This window comes from Rhinatrema bivittatum, chromosome 7 (genome assembly GCF_901001135.1).
Source record: "Rhinatrema bivittatum chromosome 7, aRhiBiv1.1, whole genome shotgun sequence".
NCBI classification, from domain to species: domain Eukaryota; kingdom Metazoa; phylum Chordata; class Amphibia; order Gymnophiona; family Rhinatrematidae; genus Rhinatrema; species Rhinatrema bivittatum.
In genome coordinates this window covers 228396189-228416773 of record NC_042621.1, presented here as the reverse complement: position 1 = coordinate 228416773, position 20585 = coordinate 228396189, and the positions used below count along the sequence as shown (strand labels likewise).

Below are 20585 nucleotides of genomic sequence, written 5' to 3'. Positions count from 1 at the left end.
GTGCAGTGATCATCCACTTCGTTTTACACCATGGTAAAGAAGAATAGTGTTCCAAATGGGTAAGTATCCGCCCAAGGTGGAAGTAACAATGAGTGGGGCCTTCCGACCAGCAGTGAAAATATAAACGTGCTAGCAATTCCTTTAATTTTCTAGGGATTGCCAGAAGGTAGGTAGGTATGTATCCCTGCGCCTTCTGGGTAAGTATAAATCTGATAAACGTTTTGTAATCACAGGCCTCTGTTGAAGAGGAATAAACCTAGTAACCCGCCTTTTTGTCGAATGTGCGTTTTGGAAAAGGATTTTGCAGTAATACCTATTCTTGAACTTGTGTATAGCTGACAATCTGGATATTTGCACACTTCTAATTATATATCTGGTATAAAAGTAGTATGATAACGGTTATAACTGCAGGCGATACTGTCAGTTTTATTAGTTTAATTTCTGACCTTGATAGGTCTTCGATATACACGTTTTAAAATCAGATCGATGGATTGAACACGTTCAATTGCATGGATCTGATCATATAATTGATGACCCAATCTTGTACGGATGGGCATTACTCACAAGTTGCAAACTTGTGCTTATTCAACCATATTTTTTTGTATGTGTAGCTCTGTTGGAAATCAGTTGAAGTTGATATTCTAATATGTTTAGAATATACTCTATAGGGATATTAATATTAGTGGTTTGGGGTCATAAATAGCAGTTGATCTGATTCAATTTGAACTCCAAAACTTAAATAAACTGTCCTGTGGTATAATATATTTTGAAAATACTTGTGATAGGCTATAAACCAGAGGAGAGAGAAATCTTTAATCTGAGTGAAGGAGTATCCTTTTGGTAGCAGGCTGCAAACCAGAAACTAGGGTTCAAATCCCACTACTGGTCCCTCCTTATGAGGTATGACCTTGGGCAAGTCACTTCACCTTATTGTGCCTTAGGTACATAAATAGAAATGACGGCAGAAGAAGGCCAAATGGCCCATCCAGTCTGCCCAGCAAGCTTTCGCACTTTTTTTTTTCTCTCATGCTTATGTTACTCTTGGCTCTTAGTAACCTTTTTTATTCTATTTCCCTTCCACCTCCGCCATTAATGTAGAGAGCAGTGTTGGAATTGCATCTAAGTGAAATAGCTTAATTAGTTAGGGGTATAGTAGCATAATGTAATGTGCTTTGAAGTGCCTGAAAAAGAATATAAAGGAAAAATTAAAAAAAAAAATTACAAGTTTCTGTGATTTACTTATAACTATTTTGTTAACACAGCAGTCACACACATGAAATGCTGCTTGAAGGCTTGGCTTTGTGGCTTAGGTCTTAATGTGGCAGAGCAGATTGATGCTTTAACCTGTTTCATAGGACTTTCAGTACTTGAGTGTGCCATAGAAGTAATCTGCTGAAATATTAAATGCTATACTAAAAGTGAATATGTAGGACAAAAATGGAAATCCCCCAGTAAAGACAAAATCAATATAAAACAGTAACCCCAGTTCAAAACTTACAAATTTACTTAAACACGCTATAAAAAGTTTAAATACAAAGATTTTTAAATTAGTGGAAAGAAGCCTTCCTACTGCCACCACTTTCCTTTCTTCAACATCAGGATATGTGGAAAGGCTTACAATTTGTAGTAATTAGATATAAAAAATGTTCACTAAAATGATATAAAATGCAAAAGACTGCAGATTTGATCACATCAGTTATTCCCTTTTCCAGGACATGTATAGATTAAATAGCACAGGTCCTACTACCAATTCCTGTGGTACACCATTAATGAGCATTCTCTGGCTGGAGAACTGACAGTTTAGTCCTACCCTCTGTTTCCTGTCTTTTAACCAGTTGCCAATCCACAACAGAACACTGCCTCCTGTTCCATGATTTTTTAATAAACATTTTGAGGAGTCTTACATGCGGGACTGTCGGATGCCTTCTGAAAATGCAGATATATTGGCTTGGCTTACTTTCAGCTACATAGTAATGACAGAAAAAGACTAAATGGTCCATCCTGTCTACTCAGCTACAGGCCGATACAGTAAAGTTCGTGGGAGAGGGGGCAAGCGTGCGCACAGGCCAGTGTCCTGTGCGCGCGATACAGTAAGACAAAATATTTAAATTAGGGCCCACGGTAAAAAGAGGCGCTATGGAAACTAGCTCGTCCCTAGCACCTCTTTTTGGACAGGAGCGATGGCTGTCAGCGGGTTTGACAGCCGACGCTCAATTTTGCCGGTGTCTGTTCTCGAGCCCGCTGACAGCCACGGGTTTGGAAACCGGATGCCGGCAAAATTGAGCGTCTGGTTTTCGAGCCGCGGGCTGATTTTACTTTTTACTTTTTTTTACTTTAACTTTTTTTTTTTTAACTTTTGCCATAAGTTGGAGGGTGCACAGAAAAGCAGTTTTTACTGCTTTTCTGTGCACTTCCCCGGCGCTGGCAGAAATTAACGCCTACCTTTGGGTAGGCGCTAATTTCTTAAAGTAAAATGTGTGGCTTGGCTGCACATTTTACTTACTGTATCGCGCTGGAATGACTAATAGGGCCATCAACATGCATTTGCATGTTGCGGGCGCTATTACCCCTTACTGAATAAGGGGTAAAGCTAGTGCGTCAAACGCGCATCCAAACGCCTGCTAGTTTCTTAGATTAGTAACTGCTGCTTCATGCAAGTTACCACCATGTTTCTGTTAAGGGTAATATTTACTATCAAAACCAAGCAATTGTCAAACTCATAACAAAACTACTGCTAGCAATATTTTTACATGATCAGCCTTCCTGATAATGCTGCTTAAACATGTCTTGCTTTTGGACTTGAATGTAGAAGCAGTCCTGCACTTTCCTTAATGTCTGTATATTAGATCCATGGACTTTAAAAGTCTGGGCCCATTATTGGCTGTCTGAATCCATTTCCCCGTTTTTCTCTCTGCTGAAGTGGAGAGCGATGTTGCAGTTGCTTCAAAAACATGAAAGCTAATTGGTTAAGAGTAGTAACCCCCATGCTTCTTTTAAGGGTAGTAACTGTCATTCCCTGCATGTTATCCCCATGCATCCTTTTTTGTTTTTCATTTCCAACTTATATCCTTTATTTACAGCTTCAGTGGAAGGGGCATAAACACCTTGGAGAAAAGACAGCTGAGGTGGGATACGATAGAGATCTAAAATCGTGAGGATTAGAAAGGGTAAATGTGAATCGGTTATTTACTTTCAGGTAATACAAGGACTAGAGGATACTGCATGAAGTTTACAAGTAGCACATTTAAAATAAATAGGACATTCTTTTTCATGCAGTGCACACAAAATTAAGCTCTGGAGTTCATTGCTAGAGGATATGGTTAAGGCAGCTAGCTTAGCTGGATTTAAAAAAGATATGGACAAGTTCCTGGAGGAGAAGTCCTATAAGCTAGTAAATTGACTTGGGGGAATAGCCACTACTTATTACTGGCATTAGTAGCATGGGATTTATTTTGGGTACTTGCCAGGTGCTCGTAACCTGGGTTGGCCACGGTTAGAAACAGGATGCTGGGCTTGATGGACCCTTGGTCTGACCCAGTATGGCAATTTCTTAAATTCTTAAACAATTGGTCCCACTACTGTCGCATGTCAGTGAAAAGAACAAATCCCCTTTTAGAATTCTGAAAGGACAGTCTTCTAAAAGGAGACAGTCTGCAGATAGTGAAGGAGTGAATAAATAAATATTAAATGACAGGCATTTAACTTATTCAGTCCTTCACTGTCTGCCAATTGGTCCCTCTGTCAGTGAAAGTACCAATCTCCATTTAGAAAGCTGTTCTTTCAGAATTCTAAAAGTGGATTTGTTCTTTCGCTGACAAACGTCAGCGTAGGAACCAATCACCCGACAGCAAGGGACCACCCTTGCCAGAGGAGGTAAGGTCTTGTCCAGCTGAGGTTCCTGGGTGGGAGAAACATATGGGATTTGTAGGGCTCCCTCTGTTTTATTAATGGATAGAAAGGGCTCCATAAGCTGGGGGTTCTGCTCTGCCTGACTTATTTGTTAAAGTGAGAGGAATGAGAAGGAAGATTGACTGAACTCAGCCTGGCCTGAGACATTTTTTTTTTAAGGAGAGAAGGATTTGGTGCCCTCCTCTCTACCTCAGGAAGTTTATGCCTCCTTCTGGCCGATGGAGCGCACTGTTAACACTCGATTGGATGCGCGTTTTTGACGCGCTAGCGTTACCCCTTATTCAGTAAGGGGCCGAAAACGCGTGTCCAACCCCCCCCCCCCCCCCCCCCCCCCCCGAACCTAATAGCGCCCGCAACATGCAAATGCATGTTGATGGCCCTATTAGGTATTCCAGCGCAATTCATAAAGGAAAACTGCTTTTTCTGTGCACCCTCCAACTTAAGACGGAGGTCTCGAAAGTTACCAAAAGTAAAAAAAAATTTGAAGTCGGCTTGCAGGTTGAAAACCGGATGCTCAATTTTGCCGGCGTCCAGTTTCCGAACCCATGGCTGTCAGCGGGCTCGAGAACAGACGCCAGCAAAATTGAGCGTCGGCTGTCAAACCCGCTGACAGCCGCCGCTCCGGTCCAAAAGGAGGCGCTAGGGATGCGCTAGTGTCCCTAGCGCCTCCTTTTACCTGTTTTTACCGCCGGGCCTAATTTGCATACTGAATCGTGTGCACAGGAGAGTGGCCTGTGTGCGCGCCCTCCCGCGGACTTTACTGTATCGGCCCAAATGTAGGGTAATAGCTAGTAAGGGGGGTTATCCTACAGTTAGCACAGCTCATGCTAACTGCAGGATAACCCCCCTTATTAGCTATGGGTTTTAACACCTGTTTTAGCACAGGTTTTTCATGTGCTAAAATCCCTGTCACATACCAGGGTTAAGATAGTGCTGAAACTCCTGCCTAAAACAGGAGTTGAAACCCACACGCTTGGCTTATTACATTGGCCCCAATATTGCAAGCCATTTAAATTGGAATACAGTCCACATAAATAATTGTAAGTAAGGCATGTTCAAAACAAGAACTGCCATACTGGGTCACATCAAGAGTCCATCAAGGCCAGTATACATGTTTCCAACGGTGGCCAATCCAGGCCATAAGAACCTGGCAAGTACCCAAAAACTGTCTATTCCATGTTACCGATGCTAGTAATAGTGGCTATTTTCTAAGTCAACTTAATTAATAGCAGGTAATGGACTTCTCCTCCAAGAACTTATCCAATCCTTTTTAAACACAGCTATACTAATTGCACTAACCACATCCTCTGGCAACAAATTCCAGAGTTTAATTGTACGTTGAGTAAAAAAGAACTTTCTTCGATTAGTTTTAAATGTGCTACATGCTAACTTCATGGAGTGCCCCCTAGTCTTTCTATTATCCGAAAGAGTAAATAACCGATTCACATCTACCTGTTCTAGACCTCTCATGATTTTAAACACCTCTATCATATCCCCCCCCTCAGCCGTCTCTTCTCCAAGCTGAAAAGTCCTGACCTCTTTAGTCTTTCCTCATAGGGGAACTGTTCCATTCCCCTTATCATTTTGGTAGCCCTTCTCTGTACCTTCTCCATCGCAATTATATCTTTTTTGAGATGCGGCGACCAGAATTGTACTCTGTATTCAAGGTGTGGTCTCACCATGGAGCGATAGAGGCATTATTTTTTTTTTTTTTGTTTTGTTTTATTTAGAAACTTTTATATACCGGTATGACATTTTCCGTTTTATTCACCATTTCCTTTCTAATAATTCCCAACATTCTGTTTGCTTTTTTGACTGCCGCAGCACACTGAATCGACGATTTCAATGTGTTATCCACTATGACGCCTAGATCTTTCTTGGGTTGTAGCACCTAATATGGAACCTAACATTGTGTAACTATAGCATGGGTTATTTTTCCCTATCTGCATCACCTTGCACTTATCCACATTAAATTTCATCTGCCATTTTGATGCCCAATTTTCCAGTCTCACAAGGTCTTCCTGCAATTTATCACAATCTGCTTGTGATTTAACTACTCTGAACAATTTTGTGTCATCTGCAAATTTGATTATCTCACTAGTCGTATTTCTTTCCAGATCATTTATAAATATATTGAAAAGTAAGGGTCCCAATACAGATCCCTGAGGCATTCCACTGCCCACTCCCTTCCACTGAGAAAATTGTCCATTTAATCCTACTCTCTGTTTCCTGTCTTTTAGCCAGTTTGCAATCCTTGAAAGGACATCGCCACCTATCCCATGACCTTTTACTTTTCCTAGAAGCCTCTCATGAGGAACTTTGTCAAATGCCTTCTGAAAATCCAAGTACACTATATCTACCGGTTCACCTTTATCCACATGTTTATCAACTTCTTCAAACAAGTGAAGCAGATTTGTGAGGCAAGACTTGCCATGCTGACTTTGTTCCATTAAACCATGTCTTTCTATATGTTCTGTGATTTTGATATGTAGAACACTTTCCACTATTTTTCCTGGCATTGATGTCAGGCTAACCGGTCTGTAGTTTCCCAGATCGCCCCTGGAGCCCTTTTTAAATATTGGGGTTACAGTTTATGGACTTTTGCTCTAGGAACTTATCCAAACATTTTTTAAACCCAGTTACACTAACTGCTGTAACACACCCTCTGGCAGTGAATTCCAGAGCTTAACTCTGCACTGAGTGAATTTTCTTCGATTTTGTTTTAAATGAGCTACTTGCTATTAGAGTAAATAACTGATTTAAATTTAACTTTTTCAAATTATTGAAAAAGTTATTGAAGTCTGGTATGGATGCTTTTGGAACACCAGCACATGTTCAATATTGATATGAGACTACTAATTAGAAGTAAGCTTGAATAGATGCAATATTGCTGTGTTGGGGATTTAAAAACTTTTCTACTTTTGTGTATAACTAGTCGTTTGAATTATTTTTTAGATTAGTTATAGAAACATGGTAGACTCATCGGCCAGTATTGCCAGATTTTAAACATGGTTACATTTGATCCCAAGTGCAATTAAATCAAACAAAACTTTTAAAGTTCTTCCAAAGCATATGATGTCTTGAGAACTGTCCCTCAAAGCTGAATGCTTTAAATTACTCAAGATTCATGTGCTAGTTTCCTGATTTGGTCTTATTCCTAGATCCATTTTTATTGTTGCTTATATGGGTCTGGAATAAGTTGATCTCATAAGCTTGTAAAAATAAAGCTCCACTTTGAAAGACATACATAGATTTTTTTTCCCGTCGATAGCAGGGCTGAATTAGCCATTATGTTTGGGGAAGCGCAGCGATCCCGGGTAGGCGGAGTTTCTCTTAGCTGATCACAGAGTTTTGAACTCTGTGCCCTCTGCGTGGTCGTCTTCCCGCACGGTTCCCTCACCTCTTCAGTTTCTTTTTTTCCGCGGGGCATTTTTCTCTTAGCGTTTTTCTCTGACTGGATTTTTTAATCGAGCTTTTCGGGTGTTTTTCTCAGATTTCTCATCCCAGATGGCTCTGAAGCCGTCTGGTTTCAAATATTGCCAATGTGTCAAAATTATGTCCATCACAGATGGACATAATTATTGCTACATTTGCTTAGGCCCGGACCACGGTCAGAAGTTGTGCCGGGACTGCGACAGGATGTCTCCAAGGGCCCAAAGACACCGGGCCGCGAAGATGGAGAGGCTCCGCTTGGGCACTTCGGTCCCACCATCCTCCGTCCATTCTTCGCCGGGACTGGCGACATTGGGTAAGGCCCATCTGAAGCGGGCGTCCTCGCTGGGACCAGCGGGACTCGAGAGGCCTGAAAAACACCACAGGCCATGGTCTCACACACCCTCAAGGCCTCGTTCTGAAGCTGGAGATTTGGCTTAGAATATGCATTGTAAAACACCGGGGGCCATTTCATCGGAGCCTGCGCCGTCTACATCGAAAACACACGACGCTTCAAAACCAACGAAGCACGGCGCACCTACGACACATAGCCGAGACAACGCATCGTCGCACGGAGCAATCACGAAGCGCGGAGCTGATATGGCGCACGGAGCATATTCGAGGCACAGAGCACATACGACGCGAAGCCTATCGCACGAAGCACCCATGGAGCATAGAATAATTCGGGATGCCCCTACAGCGCATGGTGCTAAAACAATGCACCTCCAGTCACCAGAAAAGAGTGCAGTGGACAAACGTAGCCATAAATTACATATGGCTTCCACAAAACAAATACGATCAAACAGTTCGTCAAGAAAATCCGTAACTTCAGATGTAGACATTCAAGGCGTCTCAACATCAGACTCCCTATCATCGGGCCATTCTCCTAGTGGTAGTTCTTTGGCCAGACTCTCATCATTTTCTAGAAAAAAGATATTCTCCTTCCTCACAAGTACCATTAACGAAACGCATTCACCCTTCGCCAGTTATACCTCCTCAAGGTCAACATAAGGGACAAGTACCAGATGATATCTTGCTAGTGGCTATTCCAACAAGACCCCCAAGGCAAAAGATTCACATGCCTCCATAAGGTACTTTTGGCTGCATCAAGTGTGATGAAAATTTCAGATATTCTCTCTTTTTTTCCAAGAATTGGAAAAAACAAAAGAATTACCACCACAACGTTCTCCAGAGGATTCTCCTGCACCACATATAGGAATAGACCCTCCAGAACCAGAAAAAGAACATACTCCAACTCAACCCGTCAGCCCAGGTTCTCCGGAATCATTTTCTTCCGTTACTTCTTCAACGGGTATGCCATCTGACCCTCAGGACCCTCAGGAAGGGTTACCGGAACCATATTCTCCTCCCGAGGACGTGACCTATTCAAAATTTGTTGAGAAGGTGGGCAGTCTTCTTCAGGTGGAAACAGGAAGAATACCTGACCCCAGGGCTGAAATGCTCGGTATCTTAAAGATATTTGAATCTCCTCCCGAGCCTGCTGCTCTCCCACCTCATTCGGTATTAGATAATCTACTTTTTAAAATTTGGAAGACTCCTTTCTCATCACCGGCTACTTTGAGAAAGATTGACATCAAATATAAGATGCGTAATTCAGCAATTTATGAATCAGCCCAACTACCACACCAATCAATAGTGGTCGTCAGCTTTGTCCAGGGCAAAACGGAATAAGTTGCGTTCAAATACTCCACCGGGTAGAGAAAATAAATGCCTAGATGATTTTGGGAAAAATCTATCATTCCTCTATGCTTACCAATAGGATACAGCATCACCAGTTTTACACTATGCAGTACCTCTTGAAACACTCCAAAAACTGCATCCACTGTGTATATCCGAAAACAATACACCACACCAATCCTTCTTGGAGATGGAAGAAGGACTTGGGCATTTATTACACTCTATTTATGAATCTTTCGAATCTTCGGCAAGAACATCTGTTTCAGCTATTGCAGCCAGATGTATGGCTTGGCTCAGAGCCAGCGCAATTCGGACGGATGTCCATGAGAAGTTGGCGGACATTCCATGTATGGGCGACAATCTCTTTGGCGATAAATTTGCAGATATAGTATCACACTTAAAAGAACAAAGTGCAGCGGTACAATCTCTCACCACTCCGGATTCTCAGAAGTCGCAACATCGATTCTATCCTTACCGTCGTCTGTATTACTTGAGACCATACAGCAGGCCTTATACACAGTACAGGCCTCAACAGTATGCCCCTCCAAGAAATGCAGCTCAGCAAGGCGCTCGAGGTCGTGCCAGGCAGCAAAGAACAAAACAACAAGCGCCAACCCCTCAGCAGAAGCCTGCTTCCTCTTTTTGAAATTGATGAAGCCACCACCTCTACCTGCTTTCATAGGAGGATGCCTTCAATTTTTTCTCCAAAATTGGGATTCCATCACTTCAGATCAATGGGTACTAAACATTATCAGAAATGGTTATTCTCTAAATTTTCAATCCACTCCATCTCTTCCTCATATTCCTCCGAAGAGAATGATGCGACACCATTCCACATCCCTCACAGCGGAATTGAACAACCTGTAGACTCAACAATCTATCCAAATTATTCCCCCTCATCAGCAACACCAAGGATTTTATTCCCAATATTTCCTCATTCCAAAGAAGTCTGGCGGCCTACGACCCATTCTAGATCTCAGACTACTCAACAAACATATACAGAGAGAGAAATTCAAAATGACTTCTCTCAAGAATATCCTACCACTGATTCAACACAACGATTGGCTATGTTCCATCGACCTGAAGGATGCATATTCCCATATACCAATTCACCCATCTTCTTGGCATTACCTATGTTTCCAAGTTCAGAATACACATTACCAGTACAAGGTTCTCCCATTTGGCCTATCTTCAGCCCCAAGGATATTCACCAAATGTTTAGCAGTGGTGGTGGCTCACCTAAGGAAACCTTCGATTCAAATATTCCCTTATCTGGACGACTGGTTAATAGTAGCATCGGACCAGTCTACACTGCAAGAACACACGATACGCACGATCGAATGTCTTCAGATGTTGGGATTTATAATCAATTTCGAGAAGTCTCACCTACAACCGACTCAAATACTTCAGTTCATAGGCGCTCGCATAAATAGAATGGAAGAGAGAGCATACCTTCCCCAAGACAGAATGCAGAACATACAATCACTGGCACACAACCTACTTCACAGAGGACGGGCAACAGCTCGCCAGGTTCTTCAACTCCTAGGTCACATAGCAGCAATCTATGTGGTTCCCCACACCAGACTACACATGCGCCTATTTCAGTGGTCTCAATACATACAACCACTCACCACCAAGATTCAAATTACAAACGCAATGAAGGAGGACATTCGATGGTGGCTCCTTTCCAAGAACCTTTCCTCAGGAGCTCCATTCCGTTTACCACCTCATCAACTAACTCTGACCACAGATGCCTCCAACAAGGGTTGGGGAGCACATCTGAATGACCTGAAAACTCAAGGTCTGTGGACCCCTCAGGAATCCACATATTAGATCAATCTCCTGGAGCTAAGAGCCATCTGGATGGCACTGCAAACGTTCTCCGACCAGATACGGGGATCAAGCCTCATGGTATATACAGACAACCAGGTAGCCATGTTTTACATAAACAAGGAAGGAGGGTCCGGTTCATGGACTCTCTGCCAAGAAGCAACACGAATTCTACACTGGGCAGTCAAAGCCCAAGTATCAATTCAAGCAACGTATCTTCCAGGTCTGGACAATGTCACAGCAGACCATCTCAGTCGCATTTTTCATCCGCACGAATGGACCTTGAATCCAGAGGTGGCACACACCATCTTCAAACAGTGGGGGTTTCCCAGAATAGACCTCTTTGCAACGGAAGCAAACAGACAGGTCCAAACCTTTTGCTCAATTTACCCCAGCAATCAAAGGATGGCTCCAGATGCCTTTCTCATTCCATGGACACCAGGCTTGATGTATGCCTATCCACCCATTCCACTCATTTCTCGAACAATTCAGAAATGCATCCAGGACGTGTCTGACATGATTCTAATAGCCCCGGCATGGCCGAGACAGCCCTGGTACACGTATCTCTTGAAACTCTCCATTCAACTACCGATACCGCTACAAAACCTTCCACATCTTCTGACACAGGAAGGGGGCTCACTACTTCACCCCATGAATCAATCACTTCATCTCACAGCGTGGAGATTGAGAGGCAAATATTAACTCCCTTAGGCTTATCCTCTCAATTAGAGGATATTCTCATTGCGTCAAGGAAACCTTCAACTAGATGTAACTACAAAGGGAAGTGGCAACGTTATTTAGACTGGTGTGCTCCAAGGAACATAGACCCTTTTTCCTCTACGGCCACGCAATTATTACAGTATCTGCACACACTCTACGAAGCAGGATTAGCAACCACTTCGGTACGAGTTCACATCAGTGCCTTTCATAAACCTTTTAATAACCTTCCAATGTCTATCCACCCGTTGATATCTAGATTCATGAAGGGAATGATCCGACTTTGTCCACCGGTGACTAAGCCTCCCATTCCATGGGACTTAAATATAGTCCTAGAACAACTAATGCTTCCACCTCTTGAACCATTAGACTCCAGCCACATTAAATATATATGACATGGAAAACAGTTTCTCATTGCCATTATGTCTGCAAGGAGGGTCAGCGAACTACAAGCCTTGGTTCACTACTCTCCTTATCTTGAATTCTACCATGACAAGGTGACCCTTCGTCCTCACCTTTCCTTTCTACCTAAGATAGTAACATTTTTTCATCTCAACCAAACCATAACTCTGCCTATTTTTATGCCAAAACCACATCATAACGAACGTGAAAGACTTTTACACACGTTGGAGAACTGTAGGAGAGTGCTGGCCTACTATAAAAACAGGACTCTACCAACTTCGAGACCTTCTCAGCTATTCCTCTCCTTTAACCCAAATTATCCTGGTAAACCAGTCTCAAAAAGGACTATAGCCAGTTGGTTATCACAATGCATACTTTTTTGCTACAACAAACGCTCCATCAAACTACCCACTAAACCTCAGGCGCACCAAATTCGCACCACCACAGCTTCAGTTGCACACTTAAATAAAGTGCCATTAATTGAGATTTGCAAAGCGGCAGCATGGTCGTCCATTCATACCTTCACATCGCACTATTGTCTCCAACAACAGACAACCTCTGATGCAGCACTAGGCACAGCAGTCTTATCACTAAAAAGTACATGAGACTGTCTACCACTTCAAAGGTTGATGTCCTACCCTAAGAACAATAAATATACAAGGACACAACCAGGCAGCTTGGGACTCCCAAACAGCATGGCTAATTCAACCCTGCTATCGACGGGAAAAAGCAAGTTTGCTTACCGTAAACGGTGTTTCCATAGATAGCAGGATGAATTAGCCATGCTGACTCACCCACCTCCCTAGACAATCACAAAGAATCACATTCCTTCTCAGCTTACCTCTCGCTTGGCTACAAAGAAACTGAAGAGGTGAGGGAACCGTGCGGGAAGACGACCGCGCAGACGCACAGAGTTCAAAACTGTGATCAGCTAAGAGAAACTCCGCCTACCCGGGATCGCGGTGCTTCCCGAAACAGCATGGCTAATTATCCTGTTATCTACGGAAACACCGTTTACGGTAAGCAAACTTGCTTTTACAAGCTTATGAGATCTTGAACATTCCATATTTACATTTATGTGGACTGTATACCAATTTAATTGGTTTGCAATGAATATTGTTTATTTTGCACTTTATATCACTTTAGTGAGTATTTTTGGTGCCCGGTGATTACAAATTGTAAGCCTTTCTATGTAGCCTGATATTTAAGAGAGGATGAGGATATGAAGGCACCATTTTCATTTCTATTTAATTCATAAATCCTTTTTTTGTATTTAAACTTTTTGTAATATTGGCATTATTCTTTACTAAAAGTGGAAATTAATATTGAGAAATTTCAATTACCCTGGTATTATTGATTGAATGTCTCAAAAGGGCATGTCAGGGAGGTTAAGTTTCTAGATGCCATAATTAAGTGCTTCATGGAATAGCTGGTCCTAGAAACAATTTGAAGGAGAACTACTTTAGATCTAGTTCTTGCTGAAATGTAAATTCTGATGCAAGAGGTACAATTTAAAAAATTCAAAATAAAACATTTCATATAAAAACAATCCTGTTCCATATAACACTAATAGACTCAACATACAGAAGCCAGCAAGCATAATATAAAATAGCCATTAAGTAAAGTCAAAGGAAACGCCTTTGACTTTGACTTCCAAAAAAAAAAAAAGTAGGAACCTGATTTGAAAACTTGTGTAAACATCTGGGTTTTCAATAGTTTCCTAGACTTTAGATCATTTTCAAAGAACCTCCAAAGGCAAGGCATTCAAAATAGTGCCTGATGTTAAAAAGACTGCCTTGTGTTTTCAATTTCAAGCCTTATTTTATTCAGTGGGGAAAGCTTCAGTAATTCTGAGAAGATTTTTAAGGATCTTGCTGGTTTACATGACTAGCAGATTTGCCAAATAATAAGTGAGCCCTCTATGCAATGCTCTCTGAGTCAGACACAAAATTTTGAATTTAATTCTCACCTGCATTGGCAGCCAAATTAATTCCTGCAACAAGTTACATGTTCATATTTTGAAACATTAAAAATTGCTGAGTTTATAATTGCAACCGCCTTAGTAAGATCTCAGAGATTCCTATGTGTGTTGTAATTTGAGACATGAGCATGTGTAAGAATAGTAAGATTAGTCTTCATCAGAAAAGTTCCAGTTTCTGAACCATTCAGAGAAGAAATTGTTCTAGACACTGGAAATTTGTTTCACTATTGGAAAAATGCTATCAAGTTATCCCCAGTTTTTTTTGTTTTTTTTTTTAATTTTTCCACTGAAGGGATATTAATCCCATCATCTGTGGGACCAGTTTAAAACCCATTTTTCCACTGAAGGGATATCCCATCATCTGTGGGACCAGTTTAAAACCCATATTCCACCTATTAAACCAGATAGATTAAAAGTTAACAAAAATTTGAAGCTATTTAGTATGCAACCATGTCTCTTTATCCAGGCATTTATTAAATCTGTTCATTTTCAAAGATGAATTTCATGACCTAGAAATCATCTGCATAGAAATAGAAGCTGAAACCCAGGTCCTGGATTACAGTCACAAGCGGTGCCAAGAATAGGTTAAAAATGACAATGATATTGATCTCTGTGGGATGCCACATGTCATCACTTCTTGGTTCCAACTAACTTGAAAAACACTTTATCTGTAGAGAATGATTTAAACCATCTAAGAACATTAGCTGTTCCAAAATTTTGAAGCCATAGTAAAAGTAGGTAATGATCAACTAGGCTACACCAATATCGGTTTGTAAACATAATTGCTCCCTTTTCCCTATCCATGTTCATTCTCACTTCAGTGGTTAAAGCTACCAGTGATGTTTCAGTACCATGATTCCCTAAAGACTATGATAAAATGAGGAAATTAGAAGGAAAATTAAAGGGGTAGTTGCAAGGTTTAAAAGTGTGCATGAGAGATGAGGATTGTTTAGAAATACCATCATAGAAACCCAGATAAAATGTATTCCACAAGTTTAAAAAAGATTAAGATTAGACACATGCCAGCATGACTATATGATGCTGTGAAAAAGGCTCAACTGCACCTGGATACCCTACCAAACTTGGGTGAGGCGGGAGTGTGCTTGACTCAGTTTGAGTTCGGAGAGGTGGGGAAGTTGGAAATAGGGATGCAGTCAGTTGATCTTCAGTGCTCATCACCTGGGATCAAGGCATCCCCCCATATACTTCATTTTATGAAAGCTTAATTCAACCATCCTCATAAATATATCAATCACAGCTTCTCCCACAATAATGTTAACTGTTGTATTTGCCATGTCATAAATATTGGTAGGATCCCTTCTCCCTCTCATGCATCCTGTCTTTCCTTCTCCTGTGTCTTCTCTTTCCCTTATGCCTCTTCAGTCTTCCTCCTGTCTTTGCTCCTCTCACTTCCCTTCCCCACTTTCCTGTTCTGTTTCCCTTCTCCCTATTCTGTGCCCCTGTTCCATCCTCCCCAATACTGTCTCCCCCAACCTTCTCTCCTTTGCCTCACTTTAGCAGTTCTCTCATATCTCAGCCCAGCACACAGTGTAGGAGGGGGCAGAACTCAGAGGGTTGTTTCTACTGGAGATCTGCAGAGCCACAGGGAGGTGAGTGCTGTGCTCCATCTCCTCTCTCCATGGCATCCAGTCACAACATGGGAAAGGAGGTGGGGGCAGGGATAGAGAACAGCTGTCTGCTGAGAGATGCCATCTGTACCCTCTTGCCCTATAACCAGGAAGCACTGCTGAGGAAAAGGTTGTCTGCACTAAACAGACTTTCCTCTGTATCCGGTCAGGCTAGTCTATAGAAATGGGTTATACACGCCAGCTAGCAGATGGAGACAGATCAGGAAGCTTGCTGATGTCACCTTTCATATTTCCCTGCTGACAGCCTGCCAGTATTCTGTCTCCAGCAAATAGTGGACATGCATTCCAGAGCTGTGGACTTTGGCCTAGCTGGAAGTTGGTGGGGGCTCCTGAGGTTGACAGCTAAGCTCCCTCCCTCAGTTGAGCGGGACCCTGTTGGGTTCTGTTGAGCCAGATCTGGTGGGGGGGGGGGGGGGGCTCCTGAGGTGATATCTCAGATCCTCTGAGCAGGTGGTAGGAGGAAGAACTTCCAGGAGAGTAAGGTGGCTTATTTTTCTTTTGCCTCTCTCCTGCTCTTCTCCCTCACCCCCAACACGCTTGCCTGAACTGGGCCCTCTTAATTTGGAGGACAAGTGGAGGAGGATTGGCTGAACCATAAATTTGTCTGCCTGAACTAATTAAAAAAAAAAAAAAAAAAAAAGCACAGGACACAAAAGTGGCTCAGGCTACTAGATACTACCAGAGGGACTGCTGACTGGATTCGAGAGGCCCTGGTTTGGTGCTGAGGTAGGATGCTTTGGGGGGAGCAAGGATGCCTAAGTGGGAGGCCTAATCTTTAAGACAGTGTGGTGTGGCTAAAATGGCACTGGCAGCACAGAGCAGGAGAAAGGCCATGCTTTCCTCAACATGTAGCCTCTGCCTCATGGTGTCTGGAAGAGCACAGAAACTGCCAGGAGTTTTCCATGGCCAGAGGGGTCTTGTCCAACCACAAACTTTATTTATTTATTTATTTGGTGCTTTTCTATACCGACATTCATGATACAGCCTTCCATTCCCACAAACTTGTGGGAGTGGAAGGCTCCAGGGCCATGGTAGCTGGACTGTTTACTTTTTGGGACTCCCTCTACATATGGGTGGGGGGGGGGGGAGGGGAGTCTAGCAGTGGTAGAGCAAGGAGGCAAGGCCCCCCTCCCTCCTCTGTCCAATCTACAGCATCAGGAGCAGAGGATTTAATGTCTCACCCAACCATGCCAGCATTGCCTTTTCCAGGTACACAGATTGCTTCTCTTTTCTGGATAGAATTTTTTTTTAATATAAAGACTTAAGCCTTTCGCAAGGGGCAGAGGTCCCTGCGGAAAGGGGGGTTCCCTTCTGCGACTATGGGTCCTGCCAATCTATGGGGGAAGACGGGATCATGAGGGGATCTGAATCCTGAGCACTTGGAGAAGGAGCCCTTCTACTCCAGTGATTCCCTGGGAGTTTCAAGGTTTTTTTCCACTAAGCAGTTCCTAGGGATTTGGAGGAAGGGGGAAGCCCACAAGTCCATTCTACATTTTTCATAGGGATGGGCTATCCTTTCTAATCACTGTAAAATCTGGAAGAGGTGCTAAAACAAATTGACAAACTAAATAGTAAGAAATCACCAGAACCTGATGGTATTCACTTCAGAACTGTAGAGGAACTTGAATATGAAGTTGCAAACTTGCTATTAATTTGTGATCTTTCATGCAAATCCTCTCGTGTACCTGCAGATAGAATAGCCAATGTAAGATTTTTTTTTTTTTTTAAAAGGGATTCAGGAGTGATCCAAGAAACCTACAGACTAGTGAGCTTAACGTTTGTCCTGGGTAAAATAGTTGAAATTAAGTTACTGTGCATATAGAAAAGAATAGTTTTAAAAGGGAAGAGCCAGCATAAATTTAGCAAAGGGAATTTTTGCTTTACTAATGTATGTAATTTAATTAAATTTGATATTCTGCTACTTTATCAAAAAAGTGGCTTACATATAAACTTTTAACAAAATGTATATGGTGATACCTTTTTATTGGACTAATTTAATGCATTTATTTATTAGAATTCTTTGGTAATACAAGTAAGCATATTTATATGGATTCATTCTTCAATGTATGTCTCGTGGGCTGTTGAAGCACCTGCTTTGCATTGTCCTTGTCATCGTGGGGAAACGAGAAATATCCAGCACAGGCCCTAGCTTGTCTTTATTTTTCTTCCTCTGGTAGCAGTTCTGTGGCCGCTCTACAACCTGTTGCCTACTTCTGAGTTTGCAGTGCCCCTGTGATGTCGCTGAATCTGAATCATATAGCTGCATGCCTCAGCAGCAGGAGCCTTACAACTGTGCTCCCGCTGCTTTCCCCTCCTCCTTCAAACTGCCCAATGACAGCCTCTGATGGGAAGTACGCCTGCCACCTATCCCCTCCAGCATCGGTTCTGTCTCCCATGGCGGCAGACAGACGGCAGGCAGTCCTCTCACTGCTCTTCATTTCTACTATTCTCCCCCCCCCCCCCCCCCTAAGCTTTGGACCTCAACAGCAAAAAGGAAAACAAATCAGGACTTGTCTGCAGGATCAGAGTAGCTCTGGAATTGCAGCTGACCCTTTGACTCTTTCACTGGTCTTGGGGTGATCACAATCTCTCTTGACCATATGACTTATCCCAGTGGAGTGCAGAATTTAGTTTTTGTGCAGAATTTGAAGCCCTGTGGGCTGCTAGCAGGCAACTCAAGAATTTTTTCCATATGTGCATCATTTTGCACTGGTCCACATTAAATTACATCTGCTGTTTTAGACACCCAGTCTCACAAGGTCCTTCTGCAGTTACAATTTTCTCATGTTTAAAAAAAAAAAAAGTCGAATTTTGTTTCATCTGCAAATCTGAATATCTCTCATTGCTCCCTTTCCCTGATCATTTATGAATAAGTTAAATAGCACTGATCCTAGCCCAGAGTCCTGAGGTATACCACTCTTTACCTTTCTTCATTGTGAAAACTAACCTTTCTTAGCGTGTAGCCAAATGGACTCAGGACCAATGGGTATAGTGTACTCTTGATAGCAGATGGGAGACTGAGTCAGTGTTTCCTATCTCTTAACCAGATACTAATCCACAATAAGAGCATTACTTCCTATCCCATGATTTTTTAAATTTCTTCAAGCACAAGCAGGATGGCAGTCCTCACAAGTAGTGGCATCATCTAATGGATTCTGGCCCAGAACTTTTGTCAGTTTCTAGAATTTTGATTGTGCCCTGCTGGTCATGTGCAGCCTGGCATGATAGCATTCATCCTTGTGGGATCCCCCTCAGTCCCATCTTTTACATGGAGACCACTGGGCATGTATTTTAACTCCTGCTTTTTATCTCCACAGTTTTTGCTCCAGAACAGTCAGGAATTGGTCATCGTGAGAATCTTTAATAAACCTAAACCTCATGGTCTTTCTCCCTTGTTAGTGTTTCTAGGTAAGGTTTTTCGAGGAGTTTTTCTTTCTGTTCTTTTGCACCCAGTTGGTGCACCTACTGCATGTGGTCAGTGAGTTCCACTTTGCTTCCTTAGCTTTTCGTCCAGCCAAGGATGAGACTACCAGTGGCTTCAAGAGATGATCTCTGTGACAAGTTCATGTGTATTATGGCCCGTCATAATAGATGTGTCCTGTGCCTGGGGCATTGCATGACATCCCAAGGTGTTGTCAATATGAGACTATGACCCCCCTCGGGATGTCAGTCCTGACTGGAGCTCATGGAGAGGCAATTTGAGCACCATGATTCTGGCCCAAAGGACCCAGGAGGTTCACTGATGGAAAAAGGGCATCAAACCCTCTCAATATTGAGCATTGGAAAGGACCACAAGAAGAGTCAGTCATCTGGCTTTTACCATTTGAAGAAGGCTAAGGTTTGGCTTCTTGGCCACTGGCATAGAGGAGTTTCCTAGCATCAAGTTTCTCATGAGGAATTTTGTCAAATGCCTTAAAATCCAGATGCACTGGGGGGGGGGAGGGGGTGCTCTTTGGCGGTCAGCCAAGATGTATGCATAGATGAGCTCTGCAACCCCGATCACGATCTCCAGCTGCTTTTACTGCTAAAAGCCTGCATAGTCTTTAATAGAGACTTGCTAACTGCGAACACCAAATGGCATCCAAGCGGAAAACTGCTGATTTAAAGCAGTTTTTATTTATTTATTATTTATTTAACACTTTTTTATATACCGATATTCTTGTAACAAGTTACAAATCACTTCGGTTTACATTGTAACAATAACCAGTGCATAAACGAATGCATTACATTAAACAAGGAAGGACAAACTTGGATCCATAGAACTGAGATAACCAGGGAGATAACTTAATAGGCATTGAACGGCGAGCCTTGTTTAATACCTGGGTGTTAAGAATCAGAGCATTGGGATTAGGAATTAGGAGGGAGAAATTTAAGTTCGTCTGTAAAGAAAGAGAGCCTATTGCTAGCAAAACGAAGGGCTTATAGCGAGCAACTTGTTCAATTCAGCAGATCATCTGAGTTAGGAAAAGGCCTGATTGAACAGCCAGGTTTTGAGTCTTTTTTTTTTTTTTTAAGGTGATCGGAAATTGTTCGAGCCGGAGATCTGGAGGAAGAGAGTTCCAATGTGTTGGTCCAGAAGAGTAGAGGGCGCTCTTTCTTAATGTGGTTTTTATGGAGGGGGCTTGGAGTGTGTCTTTATACGCTGCTCTTACCGGTCTGGATGGTATGTGAGGTCGAAGGGTGATGTTGTAAAAGGCTTTGTGGATGATCGTTAGAACTTTGTACAAGATTCTGAATTTGATTGGGAGTGGAGGTTCATCAGGATGGGTGTAATGTGGTCTCTTTTTTTGGTCTTGGTCAGAATCCTGGCTGAGGCGTTTTGCAGCATCTGTAAGGGTTTGATGGTATTGGCAGGAAGGCCGAGCAGAAGAGAATTGCAATAATCTATTTTTGAAAAGATGATTGCCTGGAGCACTGTACGGAAGTCTTGGAAGTGGAGGAGAGGTCTCAAACGTTTTAAGACTTGA

At 42.4% G+C, this 20585-nt stretch overlaps 1 protein-coding gene across 1 annotated transcript in view; it reads left to right on the top strand.

Moving 5' to 3' along the window:
- LOC115095786 (eukaryotic translation initiation factor 3 subunit A-like) overlaps positions 1-20585 on the top strand; it is a 502216-nt gene that overhangs the window by 382 nt on the left and 481249 nt on the right. Inside the window, exon 2 of the mRNA XM_029609944.1 lies at positions 7-59. Coding sequence (XP_029465804.1) covers positions 31-59 — 29 coding nt within the window. The 5' untranslated portion in view covers positions 7-30. The remainder of the gene's footprint in view (positions 1-6; positions 60-20585) is intronic.